This window comes from Microtus oregoni, unplaced genomic scaffold (genome assembly GCF_018167655.1).
Source record: "Microtus oregoni isolate MIOR12 unplaced genomic scaffold, Mior012 000049F_ref0000343, whole genome shotgun sequence".
Classification (NCBI taxonomy): Eukaryota; Metazoa; Chordata; class Mammalia; order Rodentia; family Cricetidae; genus Microtus; species Microtus oregoni.
In genome coordinates, this window is record NW_024543223.1 from 4,523,708 (window position 1) to 4,550,747 (window position 27,040).

Sequence of the window (27,040 nt, forward strand, 5' to 3'; positions counted from 1 at the left end):
GTCTCCCGCAGACCAGACACCACTGATATAGCCTTACCTTCAGTTACTGAGAAAGGGTGGGATTACTTCTCTGACCATGATTCTTTAGAGGCAAAGGTGCTACATCCTAATTGAGCTTAACTTTTTTGCTGTTATTTAGAGGTAGACTCAGGTCACACTGATTTGATTCTGGTTACTCCTAGAGTAAAAAGGGATTTCAGCTGAGATCTACCTGCTTGCCTTCAACCTCATGGTGAATTCTTGGGTTGTCTGGAGGAGTCTTCATTTTCTTAATCCAGTGGCTACTTGGATTTCAGGTAGCACCACAGAGAAGGTATGATTGGGGCTTTCCATGAGAACTGGTCTGTGTCTCCCTCCCTCTGTATCCACAGTGGTGCCCTGAGTGTTTTGTGAACAAATGACTTTGAGCTTCTAAAAGTGGCCCTCTCTTCTGTTTAAACACTGGCATACCTCAAGGAAAATGTGTTGGTTTATTTTTAATGTCTTTTTTCTGTTTTCATAGATTGCCACTTAGTAGTTCTTATAAGCCATGTGCCAGAGAGATGAGGTTTTGTTTTATTTGAGATAGAATCTTACTATGTAACCTTGATTGCCATGGAACTTGCTATGTAGACCAGGCTGGCTTCAAATTCATAGAGATCTTCCTGTCTCCACCTCTGCTAGGATTAAAGGTGTTCAGCACCACTAGACATGGACTTTATTAAAACCATGAACTAGAGAGACAATATGGGTTAAAATGTTTGAATTTTCAGCATTCTGAAAATCAGCAAAAATGAACCGTGTGAGTAACATGGCAGGGCTTCAATTTATTCTTTGCAGCCAGAATTGAGAACCTAAGTGAGGTGGCATAGTGACAGGATGTTTTGTTTCAAGGAGGTATTGTGGCATACTTGAGTCTTGCCAAGGGGAGCCTTGTTCTTTCCATGCATTTGCCTGGGGTCAACTACTGAGAATCTGTTTAGCAGACCTGCTTTTAATAAGTCTGGGTAGTGGGAGGAAAAGGGTACCCTCACCAGGATGGAAGGACTTCTACTGAAACCCATGTGTTTGGAAGTAAACAGACAGAAGTAATTGAGGGCCTTCTAGGTCCTATGTTATGTCTGTTGATTTTTATCTTATTTATGTAGATGAAAGGTAAGGATATTAGGAGGACACATAGTGTCATAGAGCCTTTTCACTCACGTTTTACAGGAATATTCCATCTTTTTCTTTTTCCTCTTTCTAGAGCCCTCTTTTGCTTGTTCAGATAGAGTTTCCAAAACAAGAAGTCACCAAAGGTACCTGGTTCAGGATGGTTCAGGAGTGCTGTCAGGTAGTGAGGCTGTTGTAATACATAGGTACAAGCAACGAGCTACCCAAGCACACAAGTGAAAAACAGGATCCTGGCAATAAAAACTTGCTTATGTGATCTTTGAGCTGTCGTGGTTGGTTCAATACCTCAGATACCTCTGCCTCATAACATACTATTTATTTAAAATGTTTGACAAAAAACAAAAACAAGTGAACAAAGTCAATATATGTGTTGGGAGAGTTTTGATAGAAGAGAAATGTATTCTGTTTCCTTCCTTCCTTCTTTTTTTTTTTTTTTTTTTTTTGAGACAGGGTTTCTCTGTGCAACCCTGGTTGTCTTGTAACTTGCTCTGTAGACCAGGCTGGCCTTGCACTCACAGAGACAGAGATTTACTTTCCTTTGCCTCCCAAGTGTTGGGATTAAAGGCATGTGCTACCACCACCTAGCTGCAAAAACATTTCTTGATTTAAGAAGTAAACTTTCAGAAGGTCTCATTTATTAATTGTTGCTCTCAGTGTCTGTGCTACTGGTGTTATATTTAGGAAGTGGTCTCCTGTGCCCAGGCATTCAAGACTATCTCCTACTTTCTCTTCTATCAGGTTCAGTGTGGTTGGATTTATATTGAGGTCGTTAATTCATTTGGACTTGAGTTTTGTGAATGGTGATAGATATGGATCTATTTGCATTCTTCTACATGTTGACATCCAGTTATGTCAGTACCATTTATTGAAGATGTTTTCTTTTTTTCATTGTATAATTTTAACTTCTTTGTCAAAAAATCAGGTGTTCATAGGTGTGTGGATTAATATTAGGGTTCTCGATTTTATTCCATTGGTCCACCTATCGGTTTTTTGGTTTTTTGGTTTTTTTTTTTTTTTGCCAATACAAAGCAGTTTTCATTACTGTAATTCTGTAATAGAGCTTGTGATGCCTCCAGAAGTTCCTTTATTGTTTTGGCTATCCTGCGTTTTTGTTTTTCCATAAGAATTTGAGTATATTCTTTCAAGGTCTATCAAGAATTGTGCTGGGATTTTGATGGGGATTGCATTGAATCTGTAGATTGCTTTTGGTGGGGTTGCCATTTTTACTGTGTTGATCCTACCTATGCAAGAACATGGGAGATCTTTGCATTTTCTGATATCTTCTTCAATATCTTTCTTCAAAGGCTTAAAGTTCTTGTCATACAGGTCTTTCACTTCTTTGATTAGTGTTACCCCAAGATAATATATGTTATTTGTGGCTATTGTAAATGGTGATGTTTCTATGATTTCTTTCTCAGCCCCTTTATCATTTGTATATAGGAGGCCTCCTTTTTTACTTGATTTTTGTATCCTGCCACATTACTGAACGTGTTTATCAGCTCTGAAACTGAGAAGTTTCTATAAAGCAAAGGACACAGTCACTATGACAAAAACAGCAGCCTACAGAATGGGAAAAAAAATCTTCACTAACCCCACATCTGACAGAGGACTGATCTCCAAAATATATAAAGAAATCAAGAAATTAGACATCAAATTACTAAATAATCCAATCCAATAATCCAAACAGAGAATTCTCAACAGAAGAATTGCAAATGGCCAAAAGACACTTAAATTGCTCAACATCAGAGAAATTAGCCATCAGGAAAATGCAAATCAAAACGACTCTGTGATACTCTGTGATCGTACACCAGTCAGAATGGCTAAGATAAAAGGCACCAATGATAGCTTATGCTGTAGAGGATGCAGAGTAAAGGGAACACTCCTCCATTGCTTATGGAGTGCAAACTTATACAGCTACTTTGGAAATCAGTGTGGCGGTTTCTCAGAAAATTGGGACTCAATCTACCTCAAGACCCAGCAATACCACTCTTGGGCATATACCCAATGGATGCACACTCATACCACAAGGAAATTTGCTCAACTGTGTTAATAGCAGCATTATTCATAATAGCCAGAACCTGGAAACGACATTGGTGACCCTCAACTGAAGAATGGATAAAGAAAATGTGGAGTACTACTCAGTAGTATAAAAAAAAAAAAAAACAGTGACATCTTGAAATTTGCATGCAAATGGATGGAACTAGGAAAAAAACATCCTGAGTGAGGTGACCCAGATTCAGATAGACAAACATGGTATGTACTCACTCATAAGTAGATATTAGACACAAAGCAAAGGCAAACCAGCCTATAGTCCAAGATTCCAGAGAAACTAGGTAACAAGGAGAACCCTAAGAGAGATATACATAGAACCTCTGGGAAGGGGAAACATACAAGATCTCCTGAAAACATTGAGAGTTTTGCGGCGGGAGGGAAGCTGGAAAGACATGGAGAGGGGGAAAAGGGAAGGAGGAGGAGAATATGAGGGAACAGGATGCTCAAGACAGGAGAAGGACAGAGAGGGAGAGAAAAGAAAGAGATAATTTTGATTGACGGAGCCATTAAAGGGCTAATGAGAAACATGGTACTAAGGAAATTACTAGGAATCCACAGGATGACCCCAGCTAACACTCTAAGCAGCAGTAGAGAGGATGCCTAAACTGGTCTTCCCCTTTAATCAATTTGATGATTACCTTAATTGTCATCATAGAACCTTCATCCAGCAACTGATGGAAGCAGATACAGAGATCTACAGCGAAGCACTTGACCAAGCTACCTGAGACCAGTCCAAGAGAGAGAGGTGCAATATATGAGCAAAGGGGTCAAGACCATGATGTTGCTATCCACAGCTGATCTGAGCTAGTGAGCTAGTGAGAGCTCATTGACTCTGGACTGATAGCAGGGGACCTGTATAGGACCAAACTAGGTCTGCTGATTGTAATGTGCAGTTGTGAGGCTTGGTCAGTCTGTGGAGCCACTGGCAATGGGACCAGAATTTATCCCTAGTCCTTGTGTCTTGGAGCACATTTTCTTTGGAGGGATACCTTGCTCAGCCTAGATAACAGGGGGGAGTGCCTTGGTCTTGCCTCGAAGTGAATTGTCCGACTTTGTTGATTTCCCCATGGGAAGCCTTACCCTTTGTGAGGAGTGGATGGAAGTGGTGTGGGGTAAGGGAAAGGCTGGGGTGGTAGGAGGGGAGGAAGTAGGAATGGGGATAGCTGTGTAAAATGAGAAAATACTGTATTAAAAATTTTTAATAAAAAAGTCAACTTTCATTTAAAAATTGACACAAAAAATTACAAAGCAAATAAGTATGGTTATCTAACTCAGTTCTTCACTCTCACACTCTTACCAGCGTTCCAGCTGCCTACTGTTATGCAGTGTGTTACTACAGGTATGCTTCTGAAAGGTTGAAGGATGTATCTTGTCCCTGGACTCTTCCTATTTAGTTCTCTGCTTTCTGCCTACTCCTCTGTCATAATACTCTACTCACCATGATGTTCTTTCTCGTCAAAGTCCTGAAAGCAATGAAGCCAGTGTCTTTGAGCCAAAAGAAATCTTTCCTTTTCCTTTTTTTAAACTGTTTCTCTCAGTATCTGTTACAGTGACAAAAAGTCTAGCATTGGCTATTCTTTTCTTTCTTTCTTTTTTTTTTTTTTTGGTTGTGTGGTTGGTGGTACTGGGATTTATACTGAAGGATATGTGCATGCTATAACCTCAAATTTTTACTGGCAATTCTTAAATAGTTGACACATTTTAAAATTGGGCTATATGTTGTGTTATTATTTAGTTGAATTTGTCTTTAAATATTCTGGAATCAAGTTCTTTACCCTACCTTTATTGTTCACATTCTTTTCCTTTTCTTTCTTCCCTCCCTTATCTCCATTGTGTGTGTGTACATGTGTGTGTTTGTGTGTATGTGTATGTATGTGCACACAGCATGCTTGTCCTTATGTGTGTAGGTGTGTGGGGATGTATGTGGAAGCCAGAGTATAATCTCAGGTATTGTTTCTCAACTATTTCCTTCTTCTGTTTGAGACAGGGTTTCCAAGTAGACTAGGCTGACGGCCACCAAGCTTTAGTTAGGGATCTGTCTGGCTGTCTCCCATCTTGATATTGTGGGGATTATAAACATCCACATACTGTTTTCTTTTTTTTTAAGATTTGTTTGTTTATTTTATGTGCATTGGTGTTTTGACTACGTGTTTGTACTGGAGTTACAGACAGTTGTAAGCTGCCATATAGGTACTGGGAATTGAACCCAGGTCCTCTGGAAGAACAGCCAGTGCTCTTATTTGCTGAGCCATCTCTCCAGCTCCACATCCTGATTTCTACTTGAGTTCTGGTGATCAAATTCAGGATCTCTTGATTGTAAGACAAGCATTTTACAAACTTAGCCATTTCCCAATTCCCTTTGGTTTGGCTTTCTACTTCCTTAATGGTGTCTTTTGGAGTGCAAAAATTATGAACCAGTTGATTTTATGAATTTTTTTAATTTGTCATATTTGGTAACATAGCTAAACTCCATTTTCTCATGAGAGTTTAATTTTTTAATTCTTGCTAACTAATTCTTTAGGATAGCGTGGAATGCAGTAAGAATTTTCAAATATATACCTTAACACCATGTTTTGAAAGCTCTCTCAGTTCCTACTGAATAGTCATGGAACTTTTGTTTAGAACCAATAGATGGAAAGAGGGTTTATCTCAAATTTCAAGTTTCTTCATTCTGACTTATTTTGTCTGTTTGTCTGACTTGAGGCCAAATTCACACTGAATTAATTATATTTCTTTCTTTCTTTTTTTTTTTTTTTAAAAAAAAAAACCACTATGATTCACTTCTGTAAGACAGAGATGGCTGGCCACATGGACTTAGACCACATCTGTTAATGTTGGTGACCAAGGAGTAATTGCTCAACCAGATTTCCAGACCAAATTTGACCTCAGAGAGATGAGCCAATGATACCTATGCCCTTTGTTTTTTTTATTTCCAGGTATTTCTGTAATCAGAAGGCAGTCTGCTGTGAATATCAAAACCATGCTGCTGATGAACAAACTATAACAACAAACATTCACCTGCAGAACACGTAGCATTTTAGAGCAGTTGGGATGTCTTAGTTTCTTTCTCCATTATTGTGATAAAATGCTCTGGCAAAAGCAATGTGAGGGAGAAAAGGTTTATTTTACCTCACAGTTCTGGAATGTTACAATCCTTCTTAGCTGGGAAGTTGAAATTTGATAGAGTTAGTCTCTGTAGTTGGTTTTTTTTTTCGGGGGGGGGGGTACCAACCAGCTCCCAAATCATGACACAGATACTTACTATTAGTTATGAATGTCCAGCCTTATACTTGTCCCTGTTGCTATTATAACATAGCCTGTTTCTCTGCATCTACATTTTGCCTTGGAGCTTTTTACCTTTCTTTCATTCTGTATATCCTACTCTGTGTCTGGCTGCCTGGTGATAGGCTCCTGGGCGTCTCCCTCTCTTTCTCAAGCCTATATTCCTCTTCCTACTTATTCTCCCTACCTGCCAGCCTCATCTGTCCCTCCTGTGCTGAGCTATTTCAGTCACCTTTTTACTAGCAATCAAGTGCCTTAGTCAGGCAAAACAACACATTTTTACATCATTAAACAGATGCAGCATAAATAAATATACACATCTTTACATAGTTAAAATAATAGTCCCCAACATAAACAAATTTAACACATCTTTACATAGTTAAAATAATAGTCCACAACAAGTCAGAAGAAAAGAGGAATGATTACATGCTTGCTGCTTGTGTTTTCTCTACTTTATAAAGGCCAGAGGGTCGTGCTCACCACAGTGGGCAGGTCTTCCCGTTTCAATGAATGAAATCTAGATAAATTCTGGCAGATATAGTCAGAGGATTACTTCCAAGGCTTTCTTGATATTGTTAAGTTGACAATGAACGCTAACTATCACAGCATACGTTGTCATTTTATCTTCCCAATAGGATGGCATTCATTCACAGAGAGTAATGAGGGAGGAATGTGTGTCCAAGAGACTCTGGCCCTTTCTCTAACAGAAGAAAACCAAAGTCTTGACTGGTAGTTTCAATGGAGTGTTATATTTTACTTGTCCTTTATTAAGTATGATATAGACCATGAGATTTGGAATGCTGTAGTTTTAAACAATCCAGAGAAAATGCTATTATAAAGTTACTAAGGAAATATATGTTTAGCTGTTCATTGGATCTCTGTCTTGTGAATGAGTTGTGGATTGAAAAATCAAGTCTGGTCTAAACTGTGAGACCCTGCCTCCAAAAGAGCAAAGGAAAAGGGTGGTGGTAATAGTTTGTGTGGAGGAGAAAAGCAAGGGTAGAGTACAGTTGGACTTACAAGTTTTCCAGTGGTGACTTGATCAAATAGGTCTTTAGGCAGTATAGATGACTGTGGTTCTATGTATCCCTGAACTTCATGTTAGAACGTACTCTGGGAGATAAGGCAAGAGATATGCCCCCCACTCCCCCACCCCCACCAGCTCATATTCTGCTGATGGAGCAAGGCAGTGACATTGAATAAAGACATATTAGAATTTATAGTAAGTAGTTTAAAAAATAGATTGGATTTTTTTTATTCTTTCTGAAACTTGCAAGGCTAAGGAAAGAGTAACACTTTTTAAAAATGTTTATAAGAACTGCTATGATTAGCCAGCAGTGGTGGCACACACCTTTAATTCCATCACTCAGGAAGCAGAGACAAGTGGATATCTGTGATTTCGAGGCTAGCCTAGTCTACAAGAGCTAGTTCCAGTACAGCCAGGCCTGTTACACAGAAAAAATCCTGTCTTGAAAAAAAAAAGAAAGAACTGCTATGAACCATATTCCTCTAAGTCAGACTTTCTACTGCTTACTAAATAGTTTTTTGTATAATATGATTTGAACATCTCTAATCCTAATATCTGAAATTTTTTAAAAATATTTATTTATTTATTATGTATACAATATTCTGTCTATGTGTATGTCTGCAGGCCAGAAGAGGGCACCAGACCCCATTACAGATGGTTGTGAGCCACCATGTGGTTGCTGGGAATTGAACTCAGGACCTTTGGAAGAGCAGACAATGATCTTAACCTCTGAGCCATCTCTCCAGCCCCTAATATCTGAAATTTGAAAGGATCTTAAATCCAACACACACACACACACACACACACACACACACACACACACACACACACTTCCCCAATTGTTCATGAATATAAGCTTGTGAGTGTGTGTGTGTGTGTGTGTGTGTGTGTGTATGGGTACACAACTGACATTGGTTGTCTTTCTTAATCACTCTTTATTTATTGCAGCAGGGTCTTGGTGAATTCAGAACCCATCAGTTCCAGGTAGTCTAGTTAACATCTTGCGCAAGGTACAGGCATCCTGTCTCTGCCTCTTGAGTTCTGGGATTACAGGCTGCTGTCATGTCTTTACTTTTTTGGGGGAGGGGTAGTTTCTTATAAATATTTAGAAGGTTTCTATGTGTAACCTTGGCTCTTCCAGAACTAGCTGTACGAACTCCTATGAACACCTGATTTTTGACAAAGAAGTTAAAATTATACAATGGAAAAAAGAAAGCATATTTAACAAATGGTGCTGGCATAACTGGATATCAACATGTAGAAGAATTAAAATAGATCCATATCTATCACCATGCACAAAACTCAAGTCCAAATGGATCAAAGACCTCAACATAAAGCCAGCCACAACGAACCTCACAGAAGAGAAAGTGGGAAGTACACTTGGACACATTGGCACATGAGACCACTTCCTAACTATAACTCCAGCAGCACAGACACTGAGAGAAACAATTAATAAATGGGACCTCCTGAAACTGAAAAGCTTCTCTAAAGCAAAAGACATGGTCAACAAGACAAAACGGCAGCCTACAGAATGGGAAAAAAATCTTTACCAACCCCACATTAGACAGAGGGATGATCTCCAAAATATACAAAGAACTCAAGAAATTGGTCATCAAAAGAACGAATAATCCAATAAAAAAAAATGGAGTACAAACCTAAACAGAGAACTCTCAACAGAGGAATCTAAAATGGCTGAAAGACACTTAAGGAAATGTTCAACATCCTTAGTCATCAAAGAAATGCAAATCAAAACAACGCTGAGATTCCATTTTACACCTGTAAGAATGGCCAAGATCAAAATCACTGATGACAACTTAGAAAACTCCTGCATTGCTGGTGGGAGTGCAAATTGGTACAGCCCCTTTGAATATCAGTATGGTGATTTCTCAGAACAACCTTTCTTAAGACCTAACAATACCACTTTTCGGTATATACCCAAAGGATGCTCAATCGTACCACAAGGACATGTACTCAACTATGTTTATAACAGCATTGTTTGTCATAGCCAGAACGTGGAAACACTGTAAATCCCCTCAATCAAAGAATGAATAGGGAAAATGTGGTATATTTACACAATGGAGTACTACACAGCAGAAAAAAATGATATCTTTAAATTTGCAGGCAAATGGATGGAGCTAAAAAAAAAAACCATCATAACCCAGACTCAGAAAGACAAATATCATATGTACTCACTCATAAGTGGCTTTAGACATAAAGCAAAGCAAACTAGCCTACAATTTACAATCCCAGAGTATTGTAAAAGACTGCTTGTTTGCTCTCGGCTGCTCAGCCCCAAAATAACCACACAGAAACTGTATTAATTAAATCACTGCCTGGCCTATTAGCTCCAGCTTCTTATTGGTTAGCTCTTACATCTTCTTTTAGCCCATTTCATTATTTTATATTTTATCATGAGGGTTGTGGTCTACTGGCAAAGTTTCAGCTGACAGCTCACGTCTTTCTCCTCTGGTGACTACATGGCATCTTGTGACTCTGCCTTCTTTCTCCCAGCATTCAGTTTAGTTTTCCCCACCTAGCTCTACTCTGCCCTATCACAGGCCAATGCTGATTTTTTATTCATTAACCAATAAAAGCAACTCATACAGAAGGACTTCCCATATCACCAGAGAACCAAGACAACAAAGAAGACCCTAAGAGAGACATACATGGATCTACTCTATATGGGAAGTAGAAAAAGACAAGATCTAAGTAAATTGGGACCATGGGGACCATGGGAGAAGGTTAAAGGGGAAGGGAGAGGCAGGGAGGGGAGCAGAGAAAAATGTAGAGCTCAATAAAATCAATTTTCAAAGAAGGTTAAAAAAAATTCTTAGCCGGGCGGTGGTGGCGCACGCCTTTAATCCCAGCACTTGGGAGGCAGAGGCAGGCGGATCTCTGTGAGTTCGAAACCAGCCTGGTCTACAAGAGCTAGTTCCAGGACAGGCTCCAAAACCACAGAGAAACCCTGTCTCGAAAAACCAAAAAAAAAAAAAAAATTCTTCATGGCAATGGGCCTTTGCCTTTACTTTCCTCTCTTACCCCAACCTTTGAATGTTGGTTTCTAGAAGTCTGGTTATATGGACAGTAAAGTAATTTTCCAGTGGTGAGCATAAGCAAAGCAAAGATCTTTTGACATCTGCAGAAGAGGAAGCAAATGAACTGGAAAGAGGATCGTGTCTAAAAGTATTTAAGAAGAAAGTTGTTAAAATCATTGGGTGCAACACCTGTGTGTGGCTCACATTTGGATGTTTGGGCAGACATATTATTTTGCTGAGTTGTAAGTGTCATGTGAGTTGTTTCTTCTTTGGATGAGGCTACCTATGCAGTGCTGCTTGGGCTACTAGGGCCAAACTCCCTGTGATCTGAGCCTGCTTTCTGAGATGTAGAGTTCTCTTCCGTAGTGTCACTATTCCCTATGGCAGATAGCAGCCAAGGTTTGTTAAGGTTAATTTGGGTCCTGCTTGGAGATAACAGTAGCCTTGCTCTATGCTTAACTATTATTTATCTCAGAACAGCATCTATTCCCTTGATGTCTTGAGATTGTAGTACAGATCCTTTTAATCTTGGTCTAAACCTTCCTAGGTTACACTAAAGTCCAGTTAATCCAGAGTGCTTGTACAGCCCCATGTTCTTCCCTTAGTGTCATTCTCAAGTATGCCCAGCATGTTGTTCACAACATGGGTGCAGCAGATCAGCCTTCCCTTTTGGTAGCCCTTATCTGCCCATGTTTAGTGTCATTCCCCAGGAAAGGCTGATGACATACACCTGAGGCATCAATGAAAAATAGAAAACCTTACACAAGGCCATGCTGGGGTGACAAATAGGGTAACACGTGTGGACTAATAAGAGGTGTGACAGGTGATAGACAGGTGATCCTTGCTAGTCCAAAGCATTCTCTCTGAAGACTATCTTCAGTTATGTTATCTCATGATTAGTCAAGACTCAGTAGCAGGTTGGAAAACTGAGTTCAGATAGAAAAGTACTCTTTAACAGGAATAGGAATATGGAAGGAGAAAAGTGAGCTGGAGTGGTATATGATGAATGTTAATACTCCACAGAATGTTAACTCTCAATTTCAATTACATGTATATTGTATGCAAGCCAGTAGGGATCCCACAGTTTTAGATGTGAAAAATGAATACAAGGTTATTTGTCTTTAACTCATGGATATGCCAAATAGTCTATCTTCCTGTTTTAGGATTATGATTAGATCATCACCATTCAACCTAAAAAAATCCAGGAGAGTGCATCCAATAAACCTGTTCAGAGGTCTGGAATGGTCTAATTACTAACAAGGGCACATCATATCTCCTTTGTAGGGTAAAAGGGCCAGCCAAAGAAACCAACCAATCCCTGAGCATGAAATCTAGCACTCTGACCATGAACCCAGAACCAGTGAAAGAAGCAACCTGCATCTGAAACTGGAGCCAGTGAAAGAAACACTTTAGCCCTGAACCCAGAGCCGCAGAAACATATTTTGGCCCTGGAGCCAAAACAAACAAACAAACAAACAACAACAACAAAAACTTAAAAAGACCACTGAAAGAAACATAGTTTAACCTTGAAAACAGAGCCAACTCTGCCCTTGACCAACTAAACCAACCAGTCCCTGAGCCCAAAACTCTACAGTTGCTGGCTGTCCTTCACCACCTGGCAGGGGCAATTACTTTCCTAGACTCGTCCTTCTTAAAAGAATTTTGGGTGAAGATCTTTTTCTCTGGCACAGAAAAGAAGAACCTTTTGCTGAGACTTTCCCTTATGGGGGCTGAACAGAAAAAAAAAAACAAAACCAAAGAACCTTTGCTGAGATGTCCCCTTATGAGGGCTTAGCATAAAAAAAAAAAAATCCTTGCTTAGACATTCCCTTAGGGGAGCTGAGCCGAAAAAATATAACAACTTTTCTCTGGAGCCAGAGGAGATGGCTACATTTTTTGCAAGGACTTCCCCTTTAGCAGAGTGAAACAGAAGTAGTAATTTCTTGGGCCAGAGCTGAGCACAGCAGAAATGGAAGCAGATAGCTCAGCTGGGACCTTCCCTTAAGGGAACAGAGCAGACCTCAGCTGTAAGGAGTCTTTTAGGAAAGGAGCTGGATTGCTACATCCTGCCTGGAGACCATCCCCCCCCCACACACACACACCCTAACTCCAGGAGAGAATACCTTTCTCTCCAGAGCTGTCCCTTTGCTCCTGATGTTGTGTTCAGTGTCCTCTTTGCTATAATATATTGTCCCCAATCTCAGGGATGGTTTGAAAAGAGCTATTTACTTTCATCAGAAGCCTGGGAAAATAAAGCTTATGATGGAAAGTTTGAAAAACACCATTTGGTGGTCCAGTGTCCTGGTGTTTACTTAGCTACAGACATTCAATATCATAGCTTGTCCCCTAGTATGTGTCCACTTAATTTTGCAATACTTAAGTATATTATTGCCTTGTCTGTACTTACCCTGGAGAATCTTTGTGAAAATGGCTAGAGACAGAGTATATACAGTTCACAGTCATGACATACAATGGGTATTCAGTGACAGATGGCTAATGTTATTACTTTGGGTTGGTATTCCTTATTTAGACCACGGACCGCAGTATGTCAGAGTTTCAAGCATTTAGATTTCAGATTTTTGATGAGTGTTCAGAATGTAAATATTGTTCTAGTTTATTTTCTGTCACTGTGATAAAATACTCTGGCCAGTAATCTTGGGAAGGAAAGAATTTGGTGTACACTTTGAAGTCACAGTCTGTCACAGCTGTCAGGGCAGGACTGAAGCAGAGACTATAGAGAAAGGTTTTGTAGTAGTATTTTCTCATCAGGACTGCCATCTTGAAAACAATGACATGGAGACTTCTTAATAATTATGAGAGCTTGACTTTAGCTTAGTCTTTTTCCCAACTAGCTTTTATAACTTAACCTATTGTTTAAATTTACGTTTTGCCACGTGGCTCAGTTACCTTTCCTCTGTACCATATGTCTCACTTAGCCCAAGTCTCACTGGTGTCTCCATCTTTCTACTTCCCGGAGTTCTCTATCTCTGCCCAGAAGTCATGTATTCTCTCCTGCCTAGCTATTGGCTGTTCAGCTCTTTATTATGTCAATCACAGCAATACATCTTCGTACAGTGTACAAATATTCCACAACAATGTTTCTTGGTTTTTTTTAAAAGATTAATGGTAGTTTTATTTCATTTTTTATAATAGGAGATTTCACATCATTCATCCCTGTCTTATTCATTACCCCCTTCCCATCCTTGTGATCTCTTCCCCTGAGGGAAAAAAAAGGCCAATTTGTTTTATCTGTATGATCACTGGGGTGTGGTCAAATTATCAGTTGCCTGCCTCTTAGTCCTTCTCCTCCCACTCCCACACCCTAAAGGAAGCCATCTCTTGTGAATAGTGACACTTAAGCATCCTTTCACAGTTTTGAAGAGTTCCTGTTTAGCCCATTACTATTTTGGTCTGTGGAGGGGCATTGGGGTGGAAGTAGGGATTGTCATAGAAGATGTTTATTGGCTGACAGTAGTGTCTTCAGTTGATCATATAGCTGGGCTAGTTAGAAGGCTAGCTTCTAACACTTTAGTGAAGCTGTAGATCACAAAGGAGCAGGCAGAAATGTACGTCTGAGTCAACAGGATTCAGGGTAGGCCTGAGATTTTCATCATAGCCAGAGCCATAGTGATGGCAGGTCACATTTGAGCAGAGAAATTTGAGTGGGGTGCTCTGAGACATGTGAGATGGGAGGTGACTGGAAAGGATAAAAAAAATCAATGAGATTGTGAAAATTCCATGCTACCTCTAGGTTACTTTTTAATAATATTTAGTAGGGTTGTCTTTTTATTATTATTATTATTACCAGATGGATAGTGGGGAAAAACAAAAATGCTCACTGTTCTTGTACCTAGAGAATAAATTCATATGTGCTCACTGGCTAACAGCCTTGTTGGGAGCCCTTGCCAGGCCACATGGTTTCCCTACCTGCTCCCTTCCCTGGCCCTTCTGTCCTGACAGCAGTGACATCCATTATGAGCCTCCTGAGAAGATTGCAGGGACCAGCTGCATACTGCTGGCAGGTGCTCACTTTGGATCTCTGGGATTTTCCTGTGTTGGTCCTCTGTCTCATCTTGCTGCTATGGCATTATTTCTAGGGTATTGTCTTACACTGCTGGCTTCAGATTATCCTCTTCCTGTGTGCTAGTGATGTGTCCACAAATTGACAGGAGTACTTAGGGAAGATGGTCTGTCCTCAACTGTGGAGTCATAAGTATAAAGCCATTGAAAGTATTTTTCATGAAATGTAATGCATTTTAAAATAATTAACATTAAGACAGAATGAGTAATATTCATTAAGGACAAATTGATTTCCTTACTCCGGGCCTCCATACAGAATCACTAGAATGTCTTCAACTTGGCAGGACTATCCAAAGTTCATTTTATATTTAATATAGGTATTATGCTTGCTAAGATGAATTCTTCTGGTTTTTATAGGCATATATCACTATGCTTAGCAAATTTGTAGAATTCTTGAGCTACCTGTAGTTGTGTCTGAAGTCTGTAGCAGCTTGGATTGCTTATCGAGTGGTTTTACTTTCTGCTCTTCTAGCTTCCTCTTTTTGCCATCGAGATATTTATGGCTGTTTCTTCTCATTGCTCAGGAACTACAGTGCTGACTTCTAAATAACAGTTTTTGTTTCTTTATAGAGACCTAAAGCCAGAGAATATCCTCCTTGATGATCATGGTAAGTAAAGAGATTCTTACATACTTAAGGGTAGGCCTGTCAGAGAGACACATGGACATAACCAGTTAATGCAGACTGGAAACAATAACTAAAAGAAACTCTTTGGGATGTTTAAAAATCAGCAATAACAACACAAACCAAACAGTTGCATTGCCATCACCTGTATTTAAGTACAAGCAGAGATGTCAGCTGTTAATGATGAATGTATTGAAGTAGGTGTAAATAAACCCAAAGTGAGCATTTGCCCTCCTGTTTTATTTTCTGTTGATCCATATTTATTTTTCTTTATTCCTTAGCTCTCTAAACTTGGCATGCTTCCCTCAGTGCTGTTCCCTTGCCATATATCACATGTCCCAGCTCAGGACTGTGGGATTGCTGTTATGGGGACCCTGTGGTGGTAGATGTGGACTGGCCCTAGCAGTCAGCTCCTTGTCAGCAGCATGGGTGCTTCTGGTCTTGATATCTCTGGATCTGAGAATGAACCCTATTGCTAGGATGCTAGCTGTGTTTACACGAACTAGGTTATCAATATTGAGAAGGAGCTTCTGTCTATTGATTTATGGTGGCTAAAAGGAGAAGATGACCAGAGCTAGAGCCAGAGTGATTGCTACAGAGAATAGTTCAATGTGACTGAGTCCCGAGGGCAAATATGGGGCATTATTAGTACATAGCTTTATCCTACTTCTGCTACTGCCTTCTGCTTGTCACCTAACTTATGTACCGTGAAGAGGAAAGGTACCAGGTTGTGTCTGCAGCATCTGACTCTAAGCTTGTGATGTGCTGCACTGCCGTCTAGAATTGGCATTTGAAGTTGCTTTGAAAGAGAGGCAGGGAGAGGACATGTTATATTGTAGGACATGGAGTAGTTTACTAGGTGTGCTAATAAGGTGAGTCTAAATCCAATGGCAGGTATCCTTAAAAGAATGTGTTTTGTAATTTGTTACTTTCATAGGAATTTAACAAACATTAATGCCCTCCTATACATAAAATATTTGCATAGTCGAGGGCTCTAAGTAAAGGGTCTTAATTTCATTACTTCCACTGGTAGTTATAAGGAAACAATAAATATGGTACCTCTGTTTTTATCTAGTGCTTATCTACTGTTAAAGGGCGCCTTCATGAAAGTATAAATCTAATTTCTTGCTGTTAGTGAAACTCAGTATGCTATCTGAAATCTTACTACATGTGTAAAGTTAAATGTAACTTTTAGATATTGCTATTTTTTATACATATTTGGTGTGTGTGTTTTGTAGCACTGGGGATGGAATCTAGAGCCTTAAATGTGCTAGGCAAGTGTTTTACTGTTGAGCTATATTTTTAGCTCTCATCAATGCTTTTTAGATGGACTTTGCCTCCCAGTTATTATTGTTACTAAAATGCTATTACTTCTTCCCATGATCTGTACATTGTGTTTGAACACACACAGGACACATCCGAATTTCAGATCTTGGTCTAGCTCTGGAAGTTCCAGAAGGGGAGATGGTTCGAGGAAGAGTTGGTACTGTTGGCTACATGTGTAAGTGAAAGATGACTTTGGTGGACCTTATCCTTCCTGCCAGGTGGTCCAGTGCTTTAGAATCCAGAGGAAAAAAATAGCTTTTCGTTTACTCAAATAGTATAAACCTCATTAAGTCGTAAAATGAATGCCATATTGAAACACCATTAATTTTAAAAAATATTTGTATCATATTTATTATTGTGTATATATGTGTGTGTACATATGTGCATGACAGAGAACACATATGGAAACCAGAGGACAACTCAAGTAAGTCAGGTAAGTCAGGTTTTAAGGCAAGCACTTTACCTGTTGAGCCATCTTGCCATCCCCTGAAATAGCATTTAATAAAGCTAATTATCACTGTGATACTTTATATACAAACACAACAGTTCACATTCTTCAAGACTGAAAACAATGATTAGGTATAAACTTAGTTTTAAAAGAACAAGTCTTCTGGGGGGACAGACATGGCGATATATAGGATTAAAGGTGTACACCACCATGCTTGGCTAATAGACCTCCTGCAGTTCTTTTATTGTTCAGGGTTGTTTTAGCTATCCTGGGGTTTTGTATTTCCATATGAAATTGAGAATTGTGCTTTCAAGGTCTGTGAAGAATTGTATTGGAATTTTGATGGGAATTGCACTGAACCTATAGATTGCTTTTGATAGGATGACCGTTTTTACTATGATAATCCTATCGATGCGTGAACATAGGCGATCTTTCCATCTTCTGTTATCTCTTTCAATTTTTTCTTCAAAGACTTGAAGTTTTTGTTGTTTTATTGTCTTTCATTTGCTTGGTTAGAGTTATCCAAGATATTTTATATTATTTGAAGCTATTGTGAAAGGTGTCATTTCCCTGATTTCTCTCTCAGTCTGTCATTTTTATATAGGAGGGTTACTTGTTTGTGTGAGTGTGTTGGATCCCCTTCAACTAGAATTACAGACAGTTGTGAGCTGCCATGTGGATGCTGGGAATTGAACCCGGATCTTCTGGGAAAGCTGTGAGTGCTCTTAACCGCTGAGCCATCTCTCCAGCCCCTGTCTGAGAAACTTTTATTTTGTTTTTATATATTTATTTATTATGTATACAATATTCTGTCTGTGTGTACGCCTGTAGGCCAGAAGAGGGCACCAGACCTCATTACAGATGGTTGTGAGCCATAATGTGGTTGCTGGGAATTGAACTCAGGACTTTTGGAAGAGCAGACAATGCTCTTAACCTCTGAGCCATCTCTCCAGCCCCCTGAGAAACTTTTAATGACTGCTTTTTTTTCACTGTGTGGTTATAGATCTGTTTAAATGGCTTATCTGATCTTGATATAACTTTGGTAAGTGGTATATATGGAGAAAATTATCCATTTCTTTTAGATTTTTCCAATTTTGTATTGGACAGGTTTTTAAAGTATGTTCTTATGATTCTCTGGATCTCCTTTATGTCTGTTGTTATGTCCTCCTTTTCCTTTCTGATTTTCTTAATTTGGATATTCTCTCTCTCACACTTTTTAGTTAATTTGGGTAAGGGTTTGTCAGTCTTACTGATTTTTTTCAAAGAACTCTTTGTTTCATTGACTCTTTGTATTGTTTCTTTTGTATCTATTTTATTGATTTCAGTGCTTGGTTATTACTTCTTTCCATCTACTCCTTGTGGGTGTGATTTCTTCTTTTTGCTCTAGAACACTGGTTCTAAATTTCCTAATGTTGTGACCCTTTAATACAGTTCCTCATGTTGTAGTGTGACCCCCAACAAAAATTATATTGTTGCTCCTTCTACTGTTATGAATCGTAGTATAAGGCCTCAATGTTGAAAAATCACTGTTCGAGAGTTTTCAGGTGTGCTATTAAGTTGCTAGTATGAGATTACACCATTTTTTTTTAAAACTTAGGGCCATGAACTTTTCTTACAACTACTTTTATTGTGTCCCATATATTTGGATATGATGTATATTCATTTTCATTCAATTCTAGAAAATCTTTAATTTTTTTTATTGAGAAAAAAAAAGTTTCTGCCTCCTCCCAGCCTCCCATTTCCCTCCCCCTCCTCCCTCTCTTCTTCCCCTCCCCTCACTCCTCTCCCCCTCCCTCTCCAGTCCAAAGAGCAGTCAGGGTTCCCTGCCCTGTGGAAAGTCCAAGGTCCTCCCCCCTCCGTCCATGTCTAGGAAGGTGAACATCAAAACTGGCTAGGCTCCCACAAAGCCAGAACATGAAGTAGGATCAAAACCCCGTGCCATTGTCCTTGGCTTCTCATCAGCCCTCATTGTTCGCCATGTTCAGAGAGTCCGATTTTATCCCATGCTTTTTCAGTCACAGTCCAGCTGGCCTTGATGAGCTCCCAATAGATCAGCCCCACTGTCTCAGTGAGTGGGTGCACCCCCTTGTAGGCGTAAGTCATAAACAATGCCACACCAGTTTGGAATTATGATTAATAGGGTGTTATTTATTTAAAAGGGGAAAAAACTTACAGATCACCAGCGGAGCAGGAAGTGAAGAGAGAGAGGAGAGGGAAGTGGCCGCTTTTTTAAAGGGAGAGAGACCACGCCCCAATGGGCTGGTATCTCAGCGGCGATTGGCTGGAGGAGTGGGAGGACCTCCCGTAACAACCCCTGGTGGACCTGACTCATGTTCCTTGCTCGTGTTCTCCCTCCTTCTGCTCCTCATCGGGACCTTGGGGGCTCAGTCTGGTGCTCCAGTGTGGGTCTCTGTCTCTATCTCCATCTATTACCAGATGAAGGTTCTATGGTGATATGCACGATATTCGTCAGTATTGCTATAGGATAGGGTCATTTCAGGTTCCCTATCCTCAGCTGCCCAAGGAACTAACTGGGGACATCGCCTTGGGCACCTGGGAGCCACTCTAGGTTCAAGTTTCTTGCCAAGCCGGGCGGTGGTGGCGCACGCCTTTAATCCCAGCACTCGGGAGGCAGAGGCAGGCGGATCTCAGTGAGTTCGAGACCAGCCTGGTCTACAAGAGCTAGTTCCAGGACAGGCTCCAAAACCACAGAGAAACCCTGTCTCGAAAAACCAAAAAAAAAAAAAAAAAAAAAAAAAAAAAAAAAAAGTTTCTTGCCAACCCTAAGGTGGCTCCCTTAATTAAGAATTGTGCTTCCGTGCTCCCCTATCCAACCTTCCTTTATCCCAATCATCCCGTTTCCCCAAGTTTCCCCCATCCTCCCCTTCTCACTTTTCTCTCCCCTTACCCCCATCCCACCCCACCCCCGAGATCCCAATTTTTTGCCCGGCAATTTTGTCTACTTCCCATAGCCAGGAGGATAACTGTATGTTTTTCTTTGGGTTCACCTTCTTATTTAGCTTCTTTAGGATCACAAATTATAGACTCCGTGACCTTTATTTATGACTAGAAACCAATTGTGAGTGAGTACATCCCATGTTCATATTTTTGGATCTGGGTTACCTCACTCAGGATAGTGTTTTCTGTTTCCATCCATTTGCATGCAAAATTCGAGAAGTCATTGTTTTTTACCGCAGCGTAGTACTCTAATGTGTATATATTCCACACTTTCTTCATCCATTCTTCCATTGAAGGACATCTAGGTTGTTTCCAGGTTCTGGCTATTACAAATAATGCTGCTATGAACATAGTTGAACAAATGCTTTTGTCATATGATAGGGCATCTCTTGGGTATATTCCCAAGAGTGGTATTGCTGGGTCCAGGGGTAGGTTGATCCCGAATTTCCTGAGAAACCAAAACACTGATTTCCAAAGTGGTTGCACAAGTTTGCATTCCCACCAGCAATGGATGAGGGTACCCCTTCCTCCACAACCTCTCCAGCAAAAGCTATCATTGGTGTTTTTTATTTTAGCCATTCTGACAGGTGTAAGATGATATCTCAAAGTTGTTTTGATTTGCATTTCCCTGATCGCTAAGGAGGTTGAGCATGACCTTAAGTGTCTTTTGGCCATTTGAACTTCTTCTGTTGAGAATTCTCTGTTCAGCTTAGTGCCCTATTTTTTAATTGGGTTGATTAGCCTTTTACGGTCTAGTTTCTTGAGTTCTCTATATATTTTGGAGATCAGACCTTTGTCTGTTGCGGGGTTGGTGAAGATCTTCTTCCAGTCAGTAGGTTGCCTTTTTGTCTTAGTGACAGTGTCCTTTGCTTTACAGAAGCTTCTCAGTTTCAGTAGGTCCCATTTATTCAATGTTGCCCTTAATGTCTGCTGGGGTTATATATAGGAAGCGATCTCCTGTGCCCATCTGTTGTAGGGTACTTCCCACTTTCTCTTCTATCAGGTTCAGTGTGTTCAGATTGATATTGAGGTCTTTGATCCATTTGTACTTGAGTTTTGTGCATGGTGATAGATATGGGTCTATTTTCATTCTTCTACAGGTTGACATCAAATTGTGTCAGCACCATTTGTTGAAGATGCTTTCTTTCTTCCATTGTATACTTTTAGCTCCTTTATCGAAAATGAGGTGTTCATGGGCTTGTGGGTTAAAATCCGGGTCTTCTATACGATTCCATTGGTCAACTTCTCTGTTTTTGTGCCAGTACCACACTGTTTTCATTACTGTAGCTCTGTAATAGAGTTTGAAGTCAGGGGTGGTAGGAATATCTTTTTTCTGAAGCAATGTCTATCTTTAATGTTGAGGTGTATTTCTTGGATGCGGGAAATGAATGGGTCCTGTTTTGCATCCATTCTGTTAGTCTTTGTTTTTTTATTAGGGGGAATTGAGACAGAGATATTGAAAGATTTCAATGACCAAGGAATGTTGAATTCTGTTTTGTTGTTTATGGTGGTGATCTTTTTTGTTTGTTTGTTTGTTTGTTTTGTTTTGTTTTGTTTTTCGAGACAGGGTTTCTCTGTGGTTTTGGAGCCTGTCCTGGAACTAATTCTTGTAGACCAGGCTGGTCTCGAACTCACAGAGATCCGCCTGCCTCTGCCTCCCAAGTGCTGGGATATGGTGGTGATCTTAGTGTGTGTGTGTGTGTGTGTGTGTGTGTGCATTTGTTTCCCTTCCTTTAATTTTAATAGTCTGGGATTATTTATTCCCTGTGTTTTCATGGTTGTGTTGGAATTTTCCTTCTAGCACTCTCTGTAGGACTGAGTTTGTAGAAAGTATTGCTTAAATTTTATTTTATCTTGGAATATCTTATTTTTCTATCTATGGTAATTTAGATTCTTGCTGGATATAGTAGTCTGGGCTGACATCTTCCATATCAGAGTCTGCAAAGGTCTGGGTGATTATATCTCGTTTTGTCTCTGTTGGATGAGTATTTTTCTCTTGGTTTCTACTTTCTCCCTGAACTTTAGGGGAATGTTGCAATTATAGGGAATTTCCTCTGCACCTGTTTCCTGGCATGCTCAGCTGTTGTGTTCCCAGGGTATGCCTGCTAGGTTTGGGAGGCTGGGATGAGTTCAGGGAAGGAAGTCTGGAGGAGATCTTTATGATCTGTTTGGCATAAGGTCAGAGAAGAAAGGGAGACCACAGCAAGTTTACTGCTATAGAGCTTGGGATGAGACTGGAGGGACTGGATCTGGAGGAGTGAAGAGAGGTATCAATCCACTGTCAGCTTACTTGTCCTCATAGGCGTGGCTGTTGGGGGAGTACGGGTTCCTACTAGGGTTGGGTACTGGGACAAAGCAACAAGGGGGGGGCAGTAAGAAGGGGAGGATCTGTGGGATCCACAGGGGATGTGAACAAGGCAAGGAAGGCTTGCCCAGGTGTTCTGCTTCAGAGTTGGGGATAAGACTGGAGATTGGCTCTGGAGGAACAGAGAGCTATGAGACATCTTTTTTTTAAAATATTTATTTATTTATTATGTATACAATATTCTGTCTGTGTGTATGCCTTAAGGCCAGAAGAGGGCGCCAGACCTCATTACAGATGGTTGTGAGCCACCATGTGGTTGCTGGGAATTGAACTCAGGACCTTTGGAAGAGCAAGCAATGCTCTTAACCACTGAGCCATCTCTCCAGCCCTGAGACATCTTTTTTAAGCAACTGATAATATGGTTACATTTTAACAAAGAAATAGGAACTGTATGTAAAAATTATAGTTGGTACTGTGAAAAATATGGAGTTTTCAGTTATAAAAATTAAGGAACTCTGATATAAAAAATAATTGGGGAAACAGAGACTATAAAAATATCCCAGCACCTGTGTTGTCTGTGCAGCAGCGGCTGAGCTCATGAGTACTCAGGTTGTTAGAATGACAACTGATGCTGCTTCCCTAAAGAATGACTTTTCCTAACATGAACTCCATTACTTTCTAATGTTATCTAACATTAAAAGTTAGCCCGGCATCTTTGCAAATGCTTTGAGCATCAGGAGCAATGATTCTCAACCTTCCTAATGTTGTGACCCTTTAATATAGTTTATGTTGTGATGACCCCCAACCATAAAATTATTTTTGCTACTACTTCATAACTAATTTTGCTATTCTTATGAATTGCAATGTCGAGTATCTGTGTTTCCGATGGTCTTTGGCTACCCCTGTGAAAGGGTCAGTCAACCCCCAAAGGATTTGCACTCCACACATTGAGAACCACTAATCTAGAGTGTCTGAGGATTTTTTTTTTTTTTTTTTAGTCTGCAGCCTTCTTTTTATAACGAGGAGTGGTGTCCATAGAGACTCCCAAGTTTTTGTGGTTCTGTGAAGGCAGAATCAGAAAGGCCACAGTTTCCTCATGCAGCTGGTATCCCATGCATGTGGGCACAACAAATCCTACCTACCTGATTCCTGGGAAATCAGTCATGTTCAGATTATTTCAAAGATGTAAGGGCAATGAATGCCAGCCTACCCTTAGTAGCTTCTAAGGGCATGGTGGGTCTCTCAGAGCCTGAAATTCCTCCCCTTGCAGGTTTCTGGGGTTTCTTCTGACTTGGGAACAGATGGCACTGCACTTGAGGCACCCATGGGAACAGTCGAGTGGAGGGAGCACCCCAGGAGGCAAGCTTTATTTCCAGTACCATTTTACCATATTACCCACCCTGCAGCCGTCAAGTTTATAAAGTATAGATATAGATCCAGCTTCAATTATCCTTTCCACATCAAATAATCCAACTATGTGAAGTGTATAACTCAGTGGATATTAGTCCATTTACAGTTATGCATCCATCATTACTATTACTTTGTCTAATTTCAGAACATTAAAATCACTTCAGATTTTAATGATGTATTAGCAACCACCTACTCATCACTTTCTACTCCTGGGCCTTTCAACCATGAGTTTATGTTCAGTCTCTCTGCATTTGTATATTCTGTAAATGCCATATAAATATAATCATATGATCTTTGGCCATTTGTGTTTTTTTAAAACTTAGCATGTTTTTAAGCTTCTTAGATCATGTTGTAACAAACATTAAATAAATAATATATTGCTTGGAGTTAGTCATAAGTATTTAAAACTAAAATTTAATAAAAAAATTTCTGTATTTGTTATGTAGCTCCAGAAATTATCAATAATGAAAGGTATTCATTTAGTCCCGATTGGTGGGGACTTGGCTGTCTGCTATATGAAATGATTGAGGGACACTCTCCATTCAAAAAATACAAAGAGAAAGTCAGCCGGGAGGAGCTGGAAAGAAGAGTGAAGAATGAAACTGAGGAGTACTCTGAGAAGTTTTCAGAGGATGCCAAGTCCATCTGCAGCATGGTGGGTCAGCTTTCACAGAGATGGGGAAGTGATTACCTCGCTTCATCAAGTTCTTTTGATGGTTCAGAAAACAGTAGTCAAGTAGGCAGGCAGTCTTAAGAAGCAGGGCAGCGGTCCCCTTCCCAGCTTATAACCCTGGTTCAGCAACAAGACCCAGTGCAGGTGAATTCAGCCTGGCCTCTTAGTAACCAGCCTTCTTCCTGGTGTGCTTGCCTGGAATTTCATCTCAGGTAGACAATGAGAGCGGAGAGCAAAGTTTTCCAGGCTTGGGAAATGACCACTCAATGAACTAGAGCAAAGCAGTGGAAAATTCGTGACTCCCCTCCTATATTGATGTTGTTGAAAGGAAGAATGGTGTCAAGTCACTCTGTTTCCAGAAACTTATGTGAAATTCAATGTAAAACTAATTTCCAATGTGTTTTGAAATGAGAATATTGTCTCTGTCAATTTTTTTTTTAAAATCATCACAGACACTCCGATTTGAAGTAATGAGTGGGCTAGACTGACATGTACCTTACAGATTTGATTATTGTTTTAGGACTGTCACCTTCCATGTGACACGATGATGCCAGAGAGCAAGTTTTAACCCATGATGACAGAATGAACCAGTAGCAAATGGGTGCAGTCTGTCCTCAGGGCACCCAGTTGTTTACCAACTGCTGGTTGCCCTTACACTAAAAATTGTCACTTGCTTACCTTAAAATGGTGCCTATAGGCTTTCTTTTTTTATTTTGAGGCCTGTCCTTTGTAGCATCTTTAAAGTTTTTCTTCCAACAAGGAAACACCTTCTATCTTCCTAGTACTCTCCTAGGCACTGGGACTGCAGCAGTGAGTAAGAGAGGGAAGAAGTCCTGGCTCTTCAGTGTTCTCATTTTGTTGCAGGGTGGGTAGCCTCTAACAGTAAGCAGAAAAAATATGACAAGCCGGGCGGTGGTGGCGCACACCTTTAATCCCAGCACTCGGGAGGCAGAGGCAGGTGGATCTCTGTGAGTTCGAGGCCAGCCTGGTCTACAAGAGCTAGTTCCAGGACAGGAACCAAAAGCTACAGAGAAACCCTGTCTCGAAAATCCAAAAAAAAAAAAAAAATGACAAATGGACTGGCTGCCAGAGAACAATGCGTATTCCGGAGAAGTAGAAGCATGGGGGCTGATGAGACACCATATTTGGTAGGATTTGGGGGGACAAAGAGCTGAAAAAAATGTGTGGATGCAGATGTGGCATGGATAGCATTGATAGAAGAGCAGATGTGAGAAGTGTTCAGATTCTGGATGGATCTTGTAGGAATTGCTGAAGTGGTTAAAGAGGGGTCAAGGCTGAATCCCAAACTGATAGAGCAGCATCACTTAATGGGGGAAACACAAATACTTGTCTGGGGAGGTGTACTTGCTAGACCAAAAGCCTTGGGTATGGGAAAGAGAGGCACTAGTGTACAAGGAAGATGTGAGCAGTTCCCTTTCTTAGTTTGGGGGCAGTGAAAGTGGCAGATTTGCAATGAGACTTCTGTTTTCTTATGCCCTCAGCATCATCGGGGCAAGGATAGGGAGAGAAATGTTGTGAGTATGGGTACAGATAAGGTACGCAGCACCATTTAGAGAAGATGAAGCCAAAGAGCTGGGGGAAGCAAGAGGCTTCCTCATAGGCATCAAGTGCATGCATAGAGAGATGCTTTCCATAACCCATTGGTGTTTTGTTCCTGCCCTGCTCTGTGCAGGGACATGGACCTAGAGACAGCAGAGACCTATCTTTGCCCTGCTCTCCAGTTTGGGCAGGTAGGGATGATGAAGCAGGTATGGAGACATGCAGGGAAGCTCGCTGGGTGCAAAAGAGAACTTGAGTACTGGATCATACAGTCTTAAGTTGATGAAGAAAAGTGACATAGGGAAAGGCAAGTAGAAAGACAGTAGGTGATTCTAGCCAAGTGTGAGCTGTGGGTTGTTGGAATTGAGGCATCCCAGACCAGGCTTAGAACAAGTGGAGGGATACATAGACAAGAAAGTTTTTTTTTAAAGATTTTTTTATTTATTATGTATAAAGTGTTCTGTCTGCTTGGATGCCTACAGTCAGGAAGAGGGCACCAAATCTCATTACAGATGGTTGTGAGCCACCATGTGGTTGCTGGGAATTGAACTCAGGACCTCTGGAAGAGCAGCCAGTGCTTTTAACCTCTGAGCCATCTCCCCAGCCCCCGACAAGAAAGTTTTTGAGAAGCAGCTGATGAGGCCATGTTGGTCCTGAGGAACCTAGCTTGTGACTCAGGGAGAGAGTGGCTTGGCGAAGTGGGAGATAAAGGGGTGGGCCTTTGTGGGTGTGAGAATGGCCAACAATTATGCCTATTACGGAACTATACTGGTAACTTATGTGAGTTGATACTATCTGGGGAATAATTATTTGGAGTGCTTCATTTTGTTTCCATATACAAAATGGTGGGTGTTACGGATTTGTCATTGAGCTGTGGGATCCTTCTGGCTTTCTTCCCAGCTAGCCTACTCAGCTTGTAGCCGACAGCATTTCAGTGCTTTGATCAAGCTACTTTTGCATTTGGCTTTGTAAATATTGACTGAGTGCTTGCTGTACACAGGACACTGACAGAGCTGTAATGTGAAAGCAGAGATGGAGCCTGCCCCTAAAGAGCTCATAGTTTAATCTTAGGCCTACATTCTTAAGAATGACTAACAGGCAGAATTTGG

General features: G+C 40.4%; 1 protein-coding gene across 5 annotated transcripts in view; it reads left to right on the top strand.

Moving 5' to 3' along the window:
• LOC121436435 (G protein-coupled receptor kinase 4-like) overlaps nt 1–27,040 on the top strand; it is a 79,379-nt gene that overhangs the window by 45,017 nt on the left and 7,322 nt on the right. For all 5 annotated transcript variants that reach the window (XM_041636317.1, XM_041636316.1, XM_041636315.1 and 2 more), the window contains 3 exons: nt 15,199–15,236; nt 16,663–16,752; nt 24,145–24,353. In XM_041636317.1, coding sequence (XP_041492251.1) covers nt 15,199–15,236; nt 16,663–16,752; nt 24,145–24,353 — 337 coding nt within the window. The remainder of the gene's footprint in view (nt 1–15,198; nt 15,237–16,662; nt 16,753–24,144; nt 24,354–27,040) is intronic.